This window comes from Oncorhynchus tshawytscha, linkage group LG12, assembly GCF_018296145.1.
Source record: "Oncorhynchus tshawytscha isolate Ot180627B linkage group LG12, Otsh_v2.0, whole genome shotgun sequence".
NCBI classification, from domain to species: Eukaryota; Metazoa; Chordata; class Actinopteri; order Salmoniformes; family Salmonidae; genus Oncorhynchus; species Oncorhynchus tshawytscha.
Window position 1 is genome coordinate 75,373,797 of NC_056440.1, and position 13,939 is coordinate 75,387,735.

At 42.7% G+C, this 13,939-nt stretch overlaps 1 protein-coding gene and 1 long non-coding RNA gene across 7 annotated transcripts in view; both read right to left on the reverse strand.

Annotated features, from left to right (window-relative positions):
- trpm7 (transient receptor potential cation channel, subfamily M, member 7) overlaps window positions 1-13,939 on the reverse strand; it is an 89,964-nt gene that overhangs the window by 26,507 nt on the left and 49,518 nt on the right. For all 6 annotated transcript variants that reach the window (XM_042331081.1, XM_042331079.1, XM_042331080.1 and 3 more), the window contains exons 19-22: window positions 13,509-13,652; window positions 10,667-10,795; window positions 10,048-10,299; window positions 1,185-1,359 (exon numbers count right to left, since the gene is read on the reverse strand). In XM_042331081.1, coding sequence (XP_042187015.1) covers window positions 1,185-1,359; window positions 10,048-10,299; window positions 10,667-10,795; window positions 13,509-13,652 — 700 coding nt within the window. The remainder of the gene's footprint in view (window positions 1-1,184; window positions 1,360-10,047; window positions 10,300-10,666; window positions 10,796-13,508; window positions 13,653-13,939) is intronic.
- Window positions 10,804-13,501, reverse strand: LOC121847855. The gene is made up of 3 exons (XR_006084742.1): window positions 11,868-13,501; window positions 11,583-11,791; window positions 10,804-11,382 (listed from the first exon to the last, which is right to left on the reverse strand). It is a non-coding gene; the product is annotated as an uncharacterized LOC121847855 (long non-coding RNA).

Genomic DNA, 13,939 nt, shown 5'->3' on the forward strand with positions numbered 1-13,939 from the left:
ACATGACTTAGTACTTGGTGGAAAACCCCTTGTGTCTTGTAGTTGGCCACCAGGGAGACAGAAATCTTTCTGATTGAGATGGGGTCAAATACTTATTTCCCTCATTAAAATGCAAATCAATTTATGGATTTTTTAGTTGTTATTCTGTCTCTCACTGTTCAAATACACCTACCATTAAAATTATAGACTGATCATTTCTTTGTCAGTGGGCAAACGTACAAAATCAGCAGGGGATCAAATAACTTTTTCCCCTCACTGTATATTACACAATGGATCTTCCGTAAATATCATTACTCAATATCATAAACACACTCTCAAATGTGCACTATGCAGCAAATCTGAATGTCACTTAGTCTCCTATTGACATAATTGCGAGACTAAGTGAAAAGTTCCCTTAACTGGAAGTTAAGAATTATCCCCATGTGTACAACAATGTTTACCGAGATATGATCCCTGTTTGGTTTGTCATGTCACAGGCTTCTGTATATAACAGAATGGGCTCTTCTCTGGTAAGTTCACAGATCATCTTTAATCACAGATTTTTTGGAAAGATAAAACTATGGAAAACTGCAAAAGTGTTCCTACAGCTCTCAAAAACATTGCTGCCCTGAATTTAGCAGGGTTTAAGTAGAGAGACTACTTTCTGGAGGACAGTGCCATGCTGACTCCCATGTTTACTCAAACTACAGTGTAGGATACGCCATTTTGAAGCTCTGAGCCTGTACTTTAAGCAAATCACTTACATTTGACATGCCTCAAGAGAAATCTGGACCCAATAATCTAAACTAAAGCCCTGATTGGTTAAAAGCTGCTGTTCTCTACCATTGCTGGCTATACCTCCCCTAACAGGGGCCGACTGGCTGTGTCCTCAATTAACTCCTAGCCCCTACCTCCTAAGGACTTGATTACTTATGAAAGAACTGGATAGGCATAGTAAAACATATGCATATCCAACCAAGGGTCTAGGGTCTCATTCTGTACTCTAAATCAAAATCATTTAAACACAGCGACTGTGTGAGGTGACTGTGTGAGGTGACTGTGTGGTGCGGTGCAGGACACGTTGATTAGACCAAACCTGGGTTTTTGATTGATTTCCAGTGCTAATCAGCTTCTCATGCCGTGGTGAGAATCCTTAAGAAAACTCTTACCATCGTAGTCGTTTATACCAGGCTCGTCTTCCTTACCGTCAATTTCATACGCATACACTTCCCCGTACATCATCCAGTACGGCTGGAAGACCACATCTTTGAGCAGCGTCCAACTGGGCTCCTCATTTGGGTACAGGATGGCTTTCCGCGGCACGCCATAACTCAACAACACCACCGCCATGATCACCACAATATAAAACATATTGGCCACCTAGAGGAATAATATGTATATTACATACACACATTACAGGATGGCTTTCTGGGGCATGCCATAACTCAACACTAGCACCACCTAGAGGAATATATACATTATCCTATACATCATCACAACAATACAAAACAGCTATCTGTATGACTAGAGACATTACCACCACTATATTAAGGGCATGTGCATGCAGTTAACCAGGTCTAAGTTCTGAGAATAAACGTCCAAGTTCCTGGGAAATACTGAATTTCCGGACTCACAGCTACGGCGCCTCAGAATGAACAGAACTGGTGCTGGATCCCCGTAGTCTATCAAAACATGTTGTTGATAGTAGACATTACTGCCACTATGTAAAACATGTTGATATATAGAGGTAACTGCCACTATGTTGATATATAGAGGTAACTGCCACTATGTTGATATATAGAGGTAACTGCCACTATGTTGATATATAGAGGTAACTGCCACTATGTAAAACATGTTGATATATAGAGGTAACTGCCACTATGTAAAACATGTTGATATATAGAGGTAACTGCCACTATGTAAAACATGTTGATATATAGAGGTAACTGCCACTATGTAAAACATGTTGATATATAGAGGTAACTGCCACTATGTAAAACATGTTGATATATAGAGGTAACTGCCACTATGTAAAACATGTTGATATATAGAGGTAACTGCCACTATGTAAAACATGTTGATATATAGAGGTAACTGCCAAATTAAAAGGAAACACTTGGGTAAATGAGGGATACAAAGTATATTGAAAGCAGGTGCTCCCACACAGGTGTGGTTCCTGAGTTAATTAAGCAATTAACATCCAAATAAAAATGCCCAGTTGCCAATTAGGGGTCTCAAAGGAGCATAGGGGGGGGGGGTTTAAAGGGTGTGTCTCAGTCACCAGATCTCAACCCAATTGAACATAAATGTGAGATTCTGGAACGGCACCTTAGTCAATGTTTTCCATCAACAAAACACCATTCTAGCTCCAACAGGGCAGTAAAATCTAGAAATACAATACAGACACACACCACCTATTGGTCACCACACACCTCATTCAATGTAATCAACCAGATCATGTCCACCTGAGAGGCGGGGCTACCCCTTTAAAAACACCCCCACCTGCAATCATTAGCCTCTTTCAAACCAAACTAGCATGGAACCCTAGAGATGTGCTATTGACTGAAAACCATCCGATCTACCGTCACACATTACCTAAATAAAGTATTTAGTCAACCACCAATTGTGCAAGTTCTCCCACTTAAAAAGATAAAGCCTGTAATTTTCATCATAGGTACACTTCAACTATGACAGGCAAAATTAGGGAAAAAAATCCAGAAAAACTCATTGTAGGATTTTTAATGAATTTATTTGCAAATTATGGTGGAAAATAAGTATTTGGTCAATAACAAAAGTTTCTCAATACTTTGTTATATACCCTTTGTTGGCAATGACAGAGGTCAAACATTTTCTGTAAGTCTTCGCAAGGTTTTCACACACTGTTGCTGGTATTTTGTCCCATTCCTCCATGCAGATCTCCTCTAGAGCAGTGATGTTTTGGGGTTGTTGCTGGGCAACACGGACTTTCAACTCCCTCCAAAGATTTTCTATGGGGTTGAGATCTGGAGACTGGCTAGGCCACTCCAGGACCTTGAAATGCTTCTTACGAAGCCACTCCTTCGTTGCCCGGGCGGTGTGTTTGGGATCATTGTCATGCTGAAAGACCCAGCCACGTTTCATCTTCAATTCCCTTGCTGATGGAAGGAGGTTTTCACTCAAAATCTCACGATACATGGCCCCATTCATTCTTTCCTTTACACGGATCAGTCGTCCTGGTCCCTTTGCAGAAAAACAGCCCCAAAGCATGATGTTTCCACCCCCATGCTTCACAGTAGGTATGGTGCTCTTTGGATGCAACTCAGTATTCTTTGTCCTCCAAACACGACGAGTTGAGTTTTTACCAAAAAGTTATATTTTGTCTTCTTCTGGATCATCCAAATGCTCTCTAGCAAACTTCAGACGGGCCTGGACATGTACTGGCTTAAGCAGGGGGACACGTCTGGCACTGCAGGATTTGAGTCCCTGGTGGCGTAGTGTGTTACTGATGGTAGGCTTTGTTACTTTGGTCCCAGCTCTCTGCAGGTCATTCACTAGGTCCCCCCGTGTGGTTCTGGGATTTTTGCTCACCGTTTTTGTGATCATTTTGATCCCGCGGGGTGAGATCTTGCGTGGAGCCCCAGATCGAGGGAGATGATCAGTGGTCTTGTATGTCTTTCATTTCCTAATAATTTCTCCCACAGTTGATTTCTTCAAAGCAAGCTGCTTACCTATTGCAGATTCAGTCTTCCCAGCCTGGTGCAGGTCTACAATTTTGTTTCTGGTGTCCTTTGACAGCTCTTTGGTCTTGGCCATAGTGGAGTTTGGAGTGTGACTGTTTGAGGTTGTGGACAGGTGTCTTTTATACTGAGAACAAGTTCAAACAGGTGCCATTAATACAGGTAACAAGTGGAGGACAGAGTAGCCTCTTAAAGAAGAAGTTACAGGTCTGTGAGAGCCAGAAATCTTGCTTGTTTGTAGGTGAACAAATACTTATTTTCTACCATAATTTGCAAATACAGGCCTCTCATCTTTTTAAGTGGGAGAACTTGCACAATTGGTTGTTGACTAAATACTTTTTTGCCTCACTGTACATATAAAATGGGTAGAGCTCCTCTCACTAAATTGATCACTAACATTTTGAAGCTGAACCATTTGCTCGTGATCTGCTACGCAGCACAGTCATATCTGACTAAGATCACAACATGGTGTCAGAAGTGCTTCAACCTTGTCAAATATATACGACAGGAGAGATTATTTCAGAGAAAATACTGTTCCTTGAGGTTTGTCAGAGTTTAGAGTGATGAAAAGCAGCTAATTGTTCTCTTCATTGAGCAGAGCAGCCCAAGTGGAGCCATTGCTATGGATACTTAGAGTACATGCAGAGTGAGATTTGCGCAGGGAGTGAGTGACAGAGACGAGCAGCTAAGGGATTTACTAAACGGAAGAAGTTATTTCTGGTTTTGGGCAGGGCTGGCTCTTAATTTGGCAGAAGCAAATCGGGCCTGGGTAGGGTAAGGCCTGAACGTCACGAGCATGGGTAGGGTTTGGACTTCAGATGAATGCCTGTGCAGGGCTCTAAAAGTGGATAAAAACAGTATGTAAACATTGTTAAAGTGACTAGTGTTCAATGTCTCTATATGTTGGTGTTTTCTTTATTTTGGCAGTTACCTGTACATTGTCAGCTCTGTACATAATATAAATGTAATCGTAATAGACAATTGAATTGACAACTCAATGGTAATAAATATTGACATTATCATCACTATATAAAATATGTTGATGTACATAATCCCTGATATATAAAACATTTAGATATAAATTGAAATGTTAGCATTGAAACGCCAGCCACCCTAGTCGACTGTTCTCTCTGCTACCGCACGGCAAGCGGTACCGGAGCGCCAAGTCGAGGTCCAAAAGGCTTCTTAACAGCTTCCCCCACCAAGCCATAAGACTCCTGAACAGCTAATCAAAGGGCTACCCAGAGCCCTCTTTATGCTGCTGCTACTCTCAGTTTATTATCTATGCATAGGCACTTTAACTCTACCTACATGCACATAAACTCAGCAAAAAAAAAACGTCCCTTTTCAGGACCCTGTCTTTCAAAGATAATTAGTAAAAATCCAAATAACTTCACAGATCTTCATTATAAAGGGTTTAAACACTGTTTCCCATGATTGTTCAATGAACCATAAACAATGGAAGGGTCGTTAAGACACTAACAGCTTACAGACTGTAGGCAATTAAGGTCACAGTTATGAAAACTTAGGACACTAAAGAGGCCTTTCAACTGATTGAAAAACACCAAAAGAAAGATGCCCCGGGTCCCTGCTCATCTGCGTGAACGTGCCTTAGGCAAGCTGCGAGGAGGCATGAGGACTGCAGATGTGGCCAGAGCAATAAATTGCAATGTCGGTACTATGAGACACCTAAGACAGCGCTACAGGGAGACAGGACCGACAGCTGATCATCCTCGCAGTGACAGACCACGTGTAACAACACCTGTACAGGATCGGTACATCCAAACATCACACCTGCGTGACAGGTACAGGATGGCAACAACAACTGCCCGAGTTACACCAGGAACACACAATCCTTCCATCAGTGCTCAGACTGTCCGCAATAGGCTGGACTGAGGGCTTGTAGGCCTGTTGAAAGGAAGGTCCTCACCAGACATCACCGGCAACAACGTCGCCTACGGGCACAAACCCACTGTCGCTGGACCAGACAGGACTGGCAAAAAGTGATCGTCACTGAAGATGTGCGTTACAGGGAAGACATCCTCCTCCCTCATGTGGTACTCTTCCTGCAGGCTCATCCTGACATGACCCTCCAGCATGACAATGCCACCAACCACACTGCTCGTTCTGTGTGTGATTTCATGCAGGACAGGAATGTCAGTGTTCTGCCATGACCAGCGCAGAGCCCGGATCTCAATCCCATTGAGCAAGTCTGGAACCTGTTGGATCGGAGGGTGATGGCCATTCCCCCCAGAAATGTCCGGGAACTTGCAGGTGCCTTGGTGGAAGAGTGGGGTAACATCTCACAGCAAGGACTGGCAACTCTGGTGAGGAGGAGATGAGGAACAGATGCACTGCAGTACTTAATGCAGCTTGTGGCCATACCAGATACTGACTGTTACTTTTCATTTTGACCACCCCTTTGTTCAGGGACACATTATTCCATTTCTGTTAGTCACATGTCTGTAGAACTTTCTCAGTTTATGTCTCAGTTGTTGAATCTTGTTATGTTCATACAAATATTTACACATGCTATGTTTGCTGAAAATAAAAGCAGTTGACAGTGCGAGGACGTTTCTTTTTTTGTTTATTACCTCAATTAACCGGTGCCCCCGCACATTGACTCTGTACCGGTACCCCCTGTATAAAGCCTCCACATTGACTCTGTACTGGTACTCCCTGTATATAGCCTCCACATTGACTCTGTACTGGTACTCCCTGTATATAGCCTCCACATTGACTCTGTACTGGTACTCCCTGTATATAGCCTCCACATTGACTCTGTACTGGTACTCCCTGTATATAGCCTCCACATTGACTCTGTACTGGTACTCCCTGTATATAGCCTCCACATTGACTCTGTACTGGTACTCCCTGTATATAGCCTCCACATTGACTCTGTACTGGTACTCCCTGTATATAGCCTCCACATTGACTCTGTACTGGTACTCCCTGTATAAAGCCTCCACATTGACTCTGTACTGGTACTCCCTGTATATAGCCTCCACATTGACTCTGTACTGGTAACCCCTGTATAAAGCCTCCACATTGACTCTGTACTGGTACTCCCTGTATATAGCCTCCACATTGACTCTGTACTGGTAACCCCTGTATATAGCCTCCACATTGACTCTGTACTGGTACTCCCTGTATATAGCCTCCACATTGACTCTGTACTGGTAACCCCTGTATATAGCCTCCACATTGACTCTGTACTGGTAACCCCTGTATAAAGCCTCCACATTGACTCTGTACTGGTAACCCCTGTATATAGCCTCCACATTGACTCTGTACTGGTACTCCCTGTATATAGCCTCCACATTGACTCTGTACTGGTACTCCCTGTATATAGCCTCCACATTGACTCTGTACTGGTAACCCCTGTATATAGCCTCCACATTGACTCTGTACTGGTAACCCCTGTATAAAGCCTCCACATTGACTCTGTACTGGTACCCCTGTATATAGCCTCCACATTGACTCTGTACTGGTAACCCCACATGTATATAAGCCTCCACATTGACTCTGTACTGGTACTCCTGTATATAGCCTCCACATTGACTCTGTACTGGTACTCCCTGTATATAGCCTCCACATTGACTCTGTACTGGTAACCCCTGTATATAGCCTCCACATTGACTCTGTACTGGTAACCCCTGTATATAGCCTCCACATTGACTCTGTACTGGTAACCCCTGTATATAGCCTCCACATTGACTCTGTACTGGTACTCCCTGTATAAAGCCTCCACATTGACTCTGTACTGGTAACCCCTGTATATAGCCTTTTCTGTACTTAACTTCTGTACATTGACTCTGTACTGGTAACCCCTGTATAAAGCCTCCACATTGACTCTGTACTGGTAACCCCTGTATATAGCCTCCACATTGACTCTGTACTGGTAACCCCTGTATATAGCCTCCACATTGACTCTGTACCTACACCTGTTGTATATTTTACTGTGCCATTTAATTATTTGTTACTTTGTATTCACTGGTCTGTTTCTACTTATCCATTTTTACTGGTAACTACCTGTATTTTTATCTTGACTCTGTAACTAACCCCTGTTAAAGCTGCATTGTTGATTCTGTACTGCTCCTAACCCCTGTATAAAGCATTTCACTGTAATTCAGCATTTCACTAAGGTCTACCTACACCTGTTGTATTCAGCCTTCACTGTACACCTGTTGTATTCAGCATTTCACTGTAAGGTCTACCTACACCTGTTGTATTCAGCATTTCACTGTAAGGTCTACCTATACCTGTTGTATTCAGCATTTCACTGTAAGGTCTACCTACACCTGTTGTATTCAGCATTTCACTATAAGGTCTACCTACACCTGTTGTATTCAGCATTTCTGTACTGGTCTACCTACACCTGTAACTTGACTCTACTGTCTACCTACACCTGTTGTATTCAGCATTTCACTGTAAGGTCTACCTACACCTGTTGTATTCAGCATTTCACTATAAGGTCTACCTACACCTGTTGTATTCAGCATTTCACTGTAAGGTCTACCTACACCTGTTGTATTCAGCATTTCACTGTAAGGTCTACCTACACCTGTTGTATTCAGCATTTCACTTAAGGTCTACCTACACCTGTTGTATTCAGCATTTCACTGTAAGGTCTACCTATTGACCTGTTGTATTCAGCATTTCACTGTAAGGTCTACCTACACCTGTTGTATTCAGCATTTCACTGTAAGGTCTACCTACACCTGTTGTATTCAGCATTTCACTATAAGGTCTACCTACACCTGTTGTATTCAGCATTTCACTGTAAGGTCTACCTACACCTGTTGTATTCAGCATTTCACTGTAAGGTCTACCTACACCTGTTGTATTCAGCATTTCACTGTAAGGTCTACCTACACCTGTTGTATTCTCCTAGTTGTATTCAGCATTTCACTGTAAGGTCTACCTACACCTGTTGTATTCAGCATTTCACTGTAAGGTCTACCTACACCTGTTGTATTCAGCATTTCACTGTAAGGTCTACCTACACCTGTTGTATTCAGCATTTCACTGTAAGGTCTACCTACACCTGTTGTATTCAGCATTTCACTGTAAGGTCTACCTACACCTGTTGTATTCAGCATTTCACTGTAAGGTCTACCTACACCTGTTGTATTCAGCATTTCACTGTAAGGTCTACCTACACCTGTTGTATTCAGCATTTCACTGTAAGGTCTACCTACACCTGTTGTATTCAGCATTTTTCACTGTAAGGTCTACCTACACCTGTTGTATTCAGCATTTCACTGTAAGGTCTACCTACACCTGTTGTATTCAGCATTTCACTGTAAGGTCTACCTACACCTGTTGTATTCAGCATTTCACTGTAAGGTCTACCTACACCTGTTGTATTCAGCATTTCACTATAAGGTCTACCTACACCTGTTGTATTCAGCATTTCACTGTAAGGTCTACCTACACCTGTTGTATTCAGCATTTCACTGTAAGGTCTACCTACACCTGTTGTATTCAGCATTTCACTGTAAGGTCTACCTACACCTGTTGTATTCAGCATTTCACTGTAAGGTCTACCTACACCTGTTGTATTCAGCATTTCACTGTAAGGTCTACCTACACCTGTTGTATTCAGCATTTCACTGTAAGGTCTACCTACCTACACTGTTGTATTCAGCATTTCACTGTAAGGTCTACCTACACCTGTTGTATTCAGCATTTCACTGTAAGGTCTACCTATACCTGTTGTATTCAGCATTTCACTGTAAGGTCTACCTACACCTGTTGTATTCAGCATTTCACTGTAAGGTCTACCCACCTGTTGTATTCAGCATTTCACTGTAAGGTCTACCCATACCTGTTGTATTCAGCATTTCACTGTAAGGTCTACCTACACCTGTTGTATTCAGCATTTCACTGTAAGGTCTACCTACACCTGTTGTATTCAGCATTTCACTGTAAGGTCTACCTATACCTGTTGTATTCAGCATTTCACTGTAAGGTCTACCTATACCTGTTGTATTCAGCATTTCACTGTAAGGTCTACCTACACCTGTTGTATTCAGCATTTCACTGTAAGGTCTACCTATACCTGTTGTATTCAGCATTTCACTGTAAGGTCTACCTACACCTGTTGTATTCAGCATTTCACTGTAAGGTCTACCTACACCTGTTGTATTCAGCATTTCACTGTAAGGTCTACCTACACCTGTTGTATTCAGCATTTCACTGTAAGGTCTACCTACACCTGTTGTATTCAGCATTTCACTGTAAGGTCTACACCTGTTGTATTTGGCGCATGTGACAAATACAATTTTATTTGACACAGTTGAAGAACGAATTTGGATTAGTAAAGCATTAGGGGGAAAAAAGAACTCACCATTTTACCGATCATCATCACATATGGTCCTGCTTGCTGGTTGACTGCCAGAATATCTAGGAGTCTCACGTACCAGAAGATGATATTCAAGCAATACACAGTCCGGCCTGGGACAAGCACATCCTCTCCTCCGATCCTCAATCCAAAGCCCACAAAGAAGGTGACAATAGCCAGGAAGTCTGAGAGGTTAAAATAGTCACTGAACCAGACTTTAACCTTCTGGCTAATCTTCCCAGCTTCAGACATAAACATCTACAAAGAAAGATACAGAACAGACAATAGGACATGAGTGCATCCAGTGACCTGAGAGCTCAAATCAAATCAACAATGGAAACAAAGTGATAGAAATGGAGAAATATTCTATCAACGTGAATGTGGACTCAGTACTTCTCTGTTTAAACTGTCAACTAGAAGAATGAGCTTGTTTAAAGCAAATTGAACTAAACTAAATTGTATTGAATCCTCTGAGAGACAAAGATAGCTGGGTAAGTGTCTTGTCCTTCTCATACAGTCATAGGGTCCAATCCAAATGGCAAAAGCAGTGCACTATATAGCAAATCCGGTGCCAATTGGAACATAACCCTATTGATGTAGAGAGCAGGGAGCAGCATTAGCGTACCTCTCGTATCTTCTCGATGGCGGAGGTAAATATGTAGAGGATGACCACCCACTCTTGAGGAGACGGAAACTCGGGCATCCGGACCAGAACGACAAACGAGTAAAGCATCAGAAAACCCAGGTACGCCAGCTATCCAGGAGAAAACGCACACACACACACAATTATATTGACCCACAACACACACCTTTACATACCATACACAGACTATTATATTGACCCACAACACACACCTTACACAGGCTATTATATTGACCCACAACACACACCTTTACATACCATACACAGACTATTATATTGACCCACAACACACACCTTACACAGGCTATTATATTGACCCACAACACACACCTTTACATACCATACACAGGCTATTATATTGACCCACAACACACACCTTTACATACCATACACAGGCTATTATATTGACCCACAACACACACCTTTACATACCATACACAGACTATTATATTGACCCACAACACACACCTTTACATACCATACACAGACTATTATATTGACCCACAACACACACCTTTACATACCATACACAGGCTATTATATTGACCCACAACACACACCTTTACATACCATACACAGGCTATTATATTGACCCACAACACACACCTTTACATACCATACACAGGCTATTATATTGACCCACAACACACACCTTTACATACCATACACAGGCTATTATATTGACCCACAACACACACCTTACACAGGCTATTATATTGACCCACAACACACACCTTTACATACCATACACAGGCTATTATATTGACCCACAACACACACCTTACACAGGCTATTACATTGACCCACAACACACACCTTTACATACCATACACAGACTATTATATTGACCCACAACACACACCTTACACAGGCTATTACATTGACCCACAACACACACCTTTACATACCATACACAGGCTATTATATTGACCCACAACACACACCTTACACAGGCTATTATATTGACCCACAACACACACCTACACAGGCTATTATATTGACCCACAACACACACCTTTACATACCATACACAGGCTATTATATTGACCCACAACACACACCTTTACATACCATACACAGACTATTATATTGACCCACAACACACACCTTACACAGGGTATTATATTGACCCACAACACACACACCATACACAGGCTATTATATTGACCCACAACACACACACCTTTACATACCATACACAGGCTATTATATTACCCACAAATGTACATCAGCTAGCCAGGAGACACACAACACACACATACACCTTAAATTAGGGTTATCAAGATACCAGTACTGCGATACTAGGAAGTAAGGAAGGAAAGGAAAAATGAAGCAGACTTAATTACTTGAGGAAAACAGTCCTAATGTTGAAAAAACAACAGCCTTATGTTGTCACTGAGTCACATTTGTTTATTTTGCAATCAATAGCACACACTGTTGTACAACAGCACCACAGGGTGAAGTCTGCTTTGTGCTTGTTTTGGTATTGTAGTATTGTGATACCAGTATCGATACTGGTAACACACACACACACACACACACTCTAATTACAGAAAGAACCAGGTAAGCGTAAAGCTGATTGAAAATGCTTCTTTATTGTTACTAAACCCTTGTCCAAGACAATGCCCAGGGCCCATATTTAAAAAGTCTCCCCCCCGTCCATATAATCTTATTTATTTAAAATCTGTATCAACCCTTCTCAAAGCTTTTCTCAGAGACCCCCAGATATTCCATGTATTTGAACTATTCCAGAACTAGCACACCCGAATCAACTAGTTAACTTATCATCAAGCCCTCGACCAGGTAAAACCGGTGTGCTAGTTTAGGGCCGTTAGAGGAGAGGTTTGAAAAAGTCTGATCTGTAGGGGTCATTATGACCTAAAAGGCTAAACTGATCCTATTACAGCAGTCCTACTTTGTTCCTGCTTTGTGACATACCCCCAGGTCTTTTTAGAGGTGAACACTGTGAGCCTGACTAGCGAAGCATGAAGTGAAGGAAACTACAGCATTCAACAACACCTCTCAGCCATTATACAGACCCACCCCCCCCCACCCTAGACATCAGTCATTCTAACTATGGCCCGGGGGTTAGGTAGGGTGTGTGTGGCTGTTGGAGGGCCGTGACTAAACTGAGACTGATCAGTGTGGGGATCAGTGCTGACTGGGGCAGGCAGGGTTATTATGTGGAAGCAGAGATCATGATGTGACAGACATGCAGTGAGAGCTGTATCATTGTGTGGCAGGCAGCAGAATTATGTTGATGTTGATTGTGGGGTAGATGAGCATTGATCTGGGTACAGCAGATATAGTTATGTTCAGGACTGTTCTACTGATGCTATCAGGACATGCAAATGAAGCCAGGGTACCTGGAACACCACCTGAGGGTACGTGTGTGTGTGTGAAGTATGCAGGGTGTGGGAGGTAGAGCTCTGGAAAAGTACACACACGCCCCAGCCTCCCTCTGTCCTCTCAACATGAACACGTTTCATGTCAGCCCTCCCTGGTCTCAGAGTACACACACTGGGCAAGTGGTGCTCAGTTTTAGACCGTTACATTGCTTCTAAAAGGGAAATCTCCACCCACCCGGGACACAAAGCGATTCAAAATTAACTCATCCACACACACACACACACACACTGGGCAGGATACAGGAAATATCCCACGAGGAGAAAGGAAACATCCCTTCCATTTAAGCTGCTTAGCGGCTCCACAGGGAAAACCTTGGTAGTCAGAACTCTGCTGTACCATTAAACATAGTAGGGCCCAGAGTGTCTGCTAGTCAGCTCACATGGAGGGGGTAGAGCCAGGGGCTAGGGATTCATACCGTGTTGAACCAGAATTTGACAATGGGGGCGTGGTAGAAGGCGTAGAACTTCCTGGTTAGAGGAAGTCTTCGGGAGCGGACCTGTGTCTCCGCCTCATCCTTCACCTCCACGTTGTCATCCGCCTTCGCCTCCTGGAACACATCCTGGAGAAGAATCATGTTTAATAACACCTCTTTAATAGACATGTATATGTCCATATATATACACATGCAGACTGAAAACAGACCACAGCACCAGAAATTAAGAAACCATGAATGAAGAGAGCACTGCAGTCCAACCCTCTCTCTTATATAGCTACCCCTCATAGCTAAACCCCAGGACCATCATTGGTACCCCTCATAGCTAAACCCCAGAATTATCATAGCTTCTCCTCATAGATAAACCCCAGGACCATCATTGGTACCCCTCATAGCTAAACCCCAGGACCATC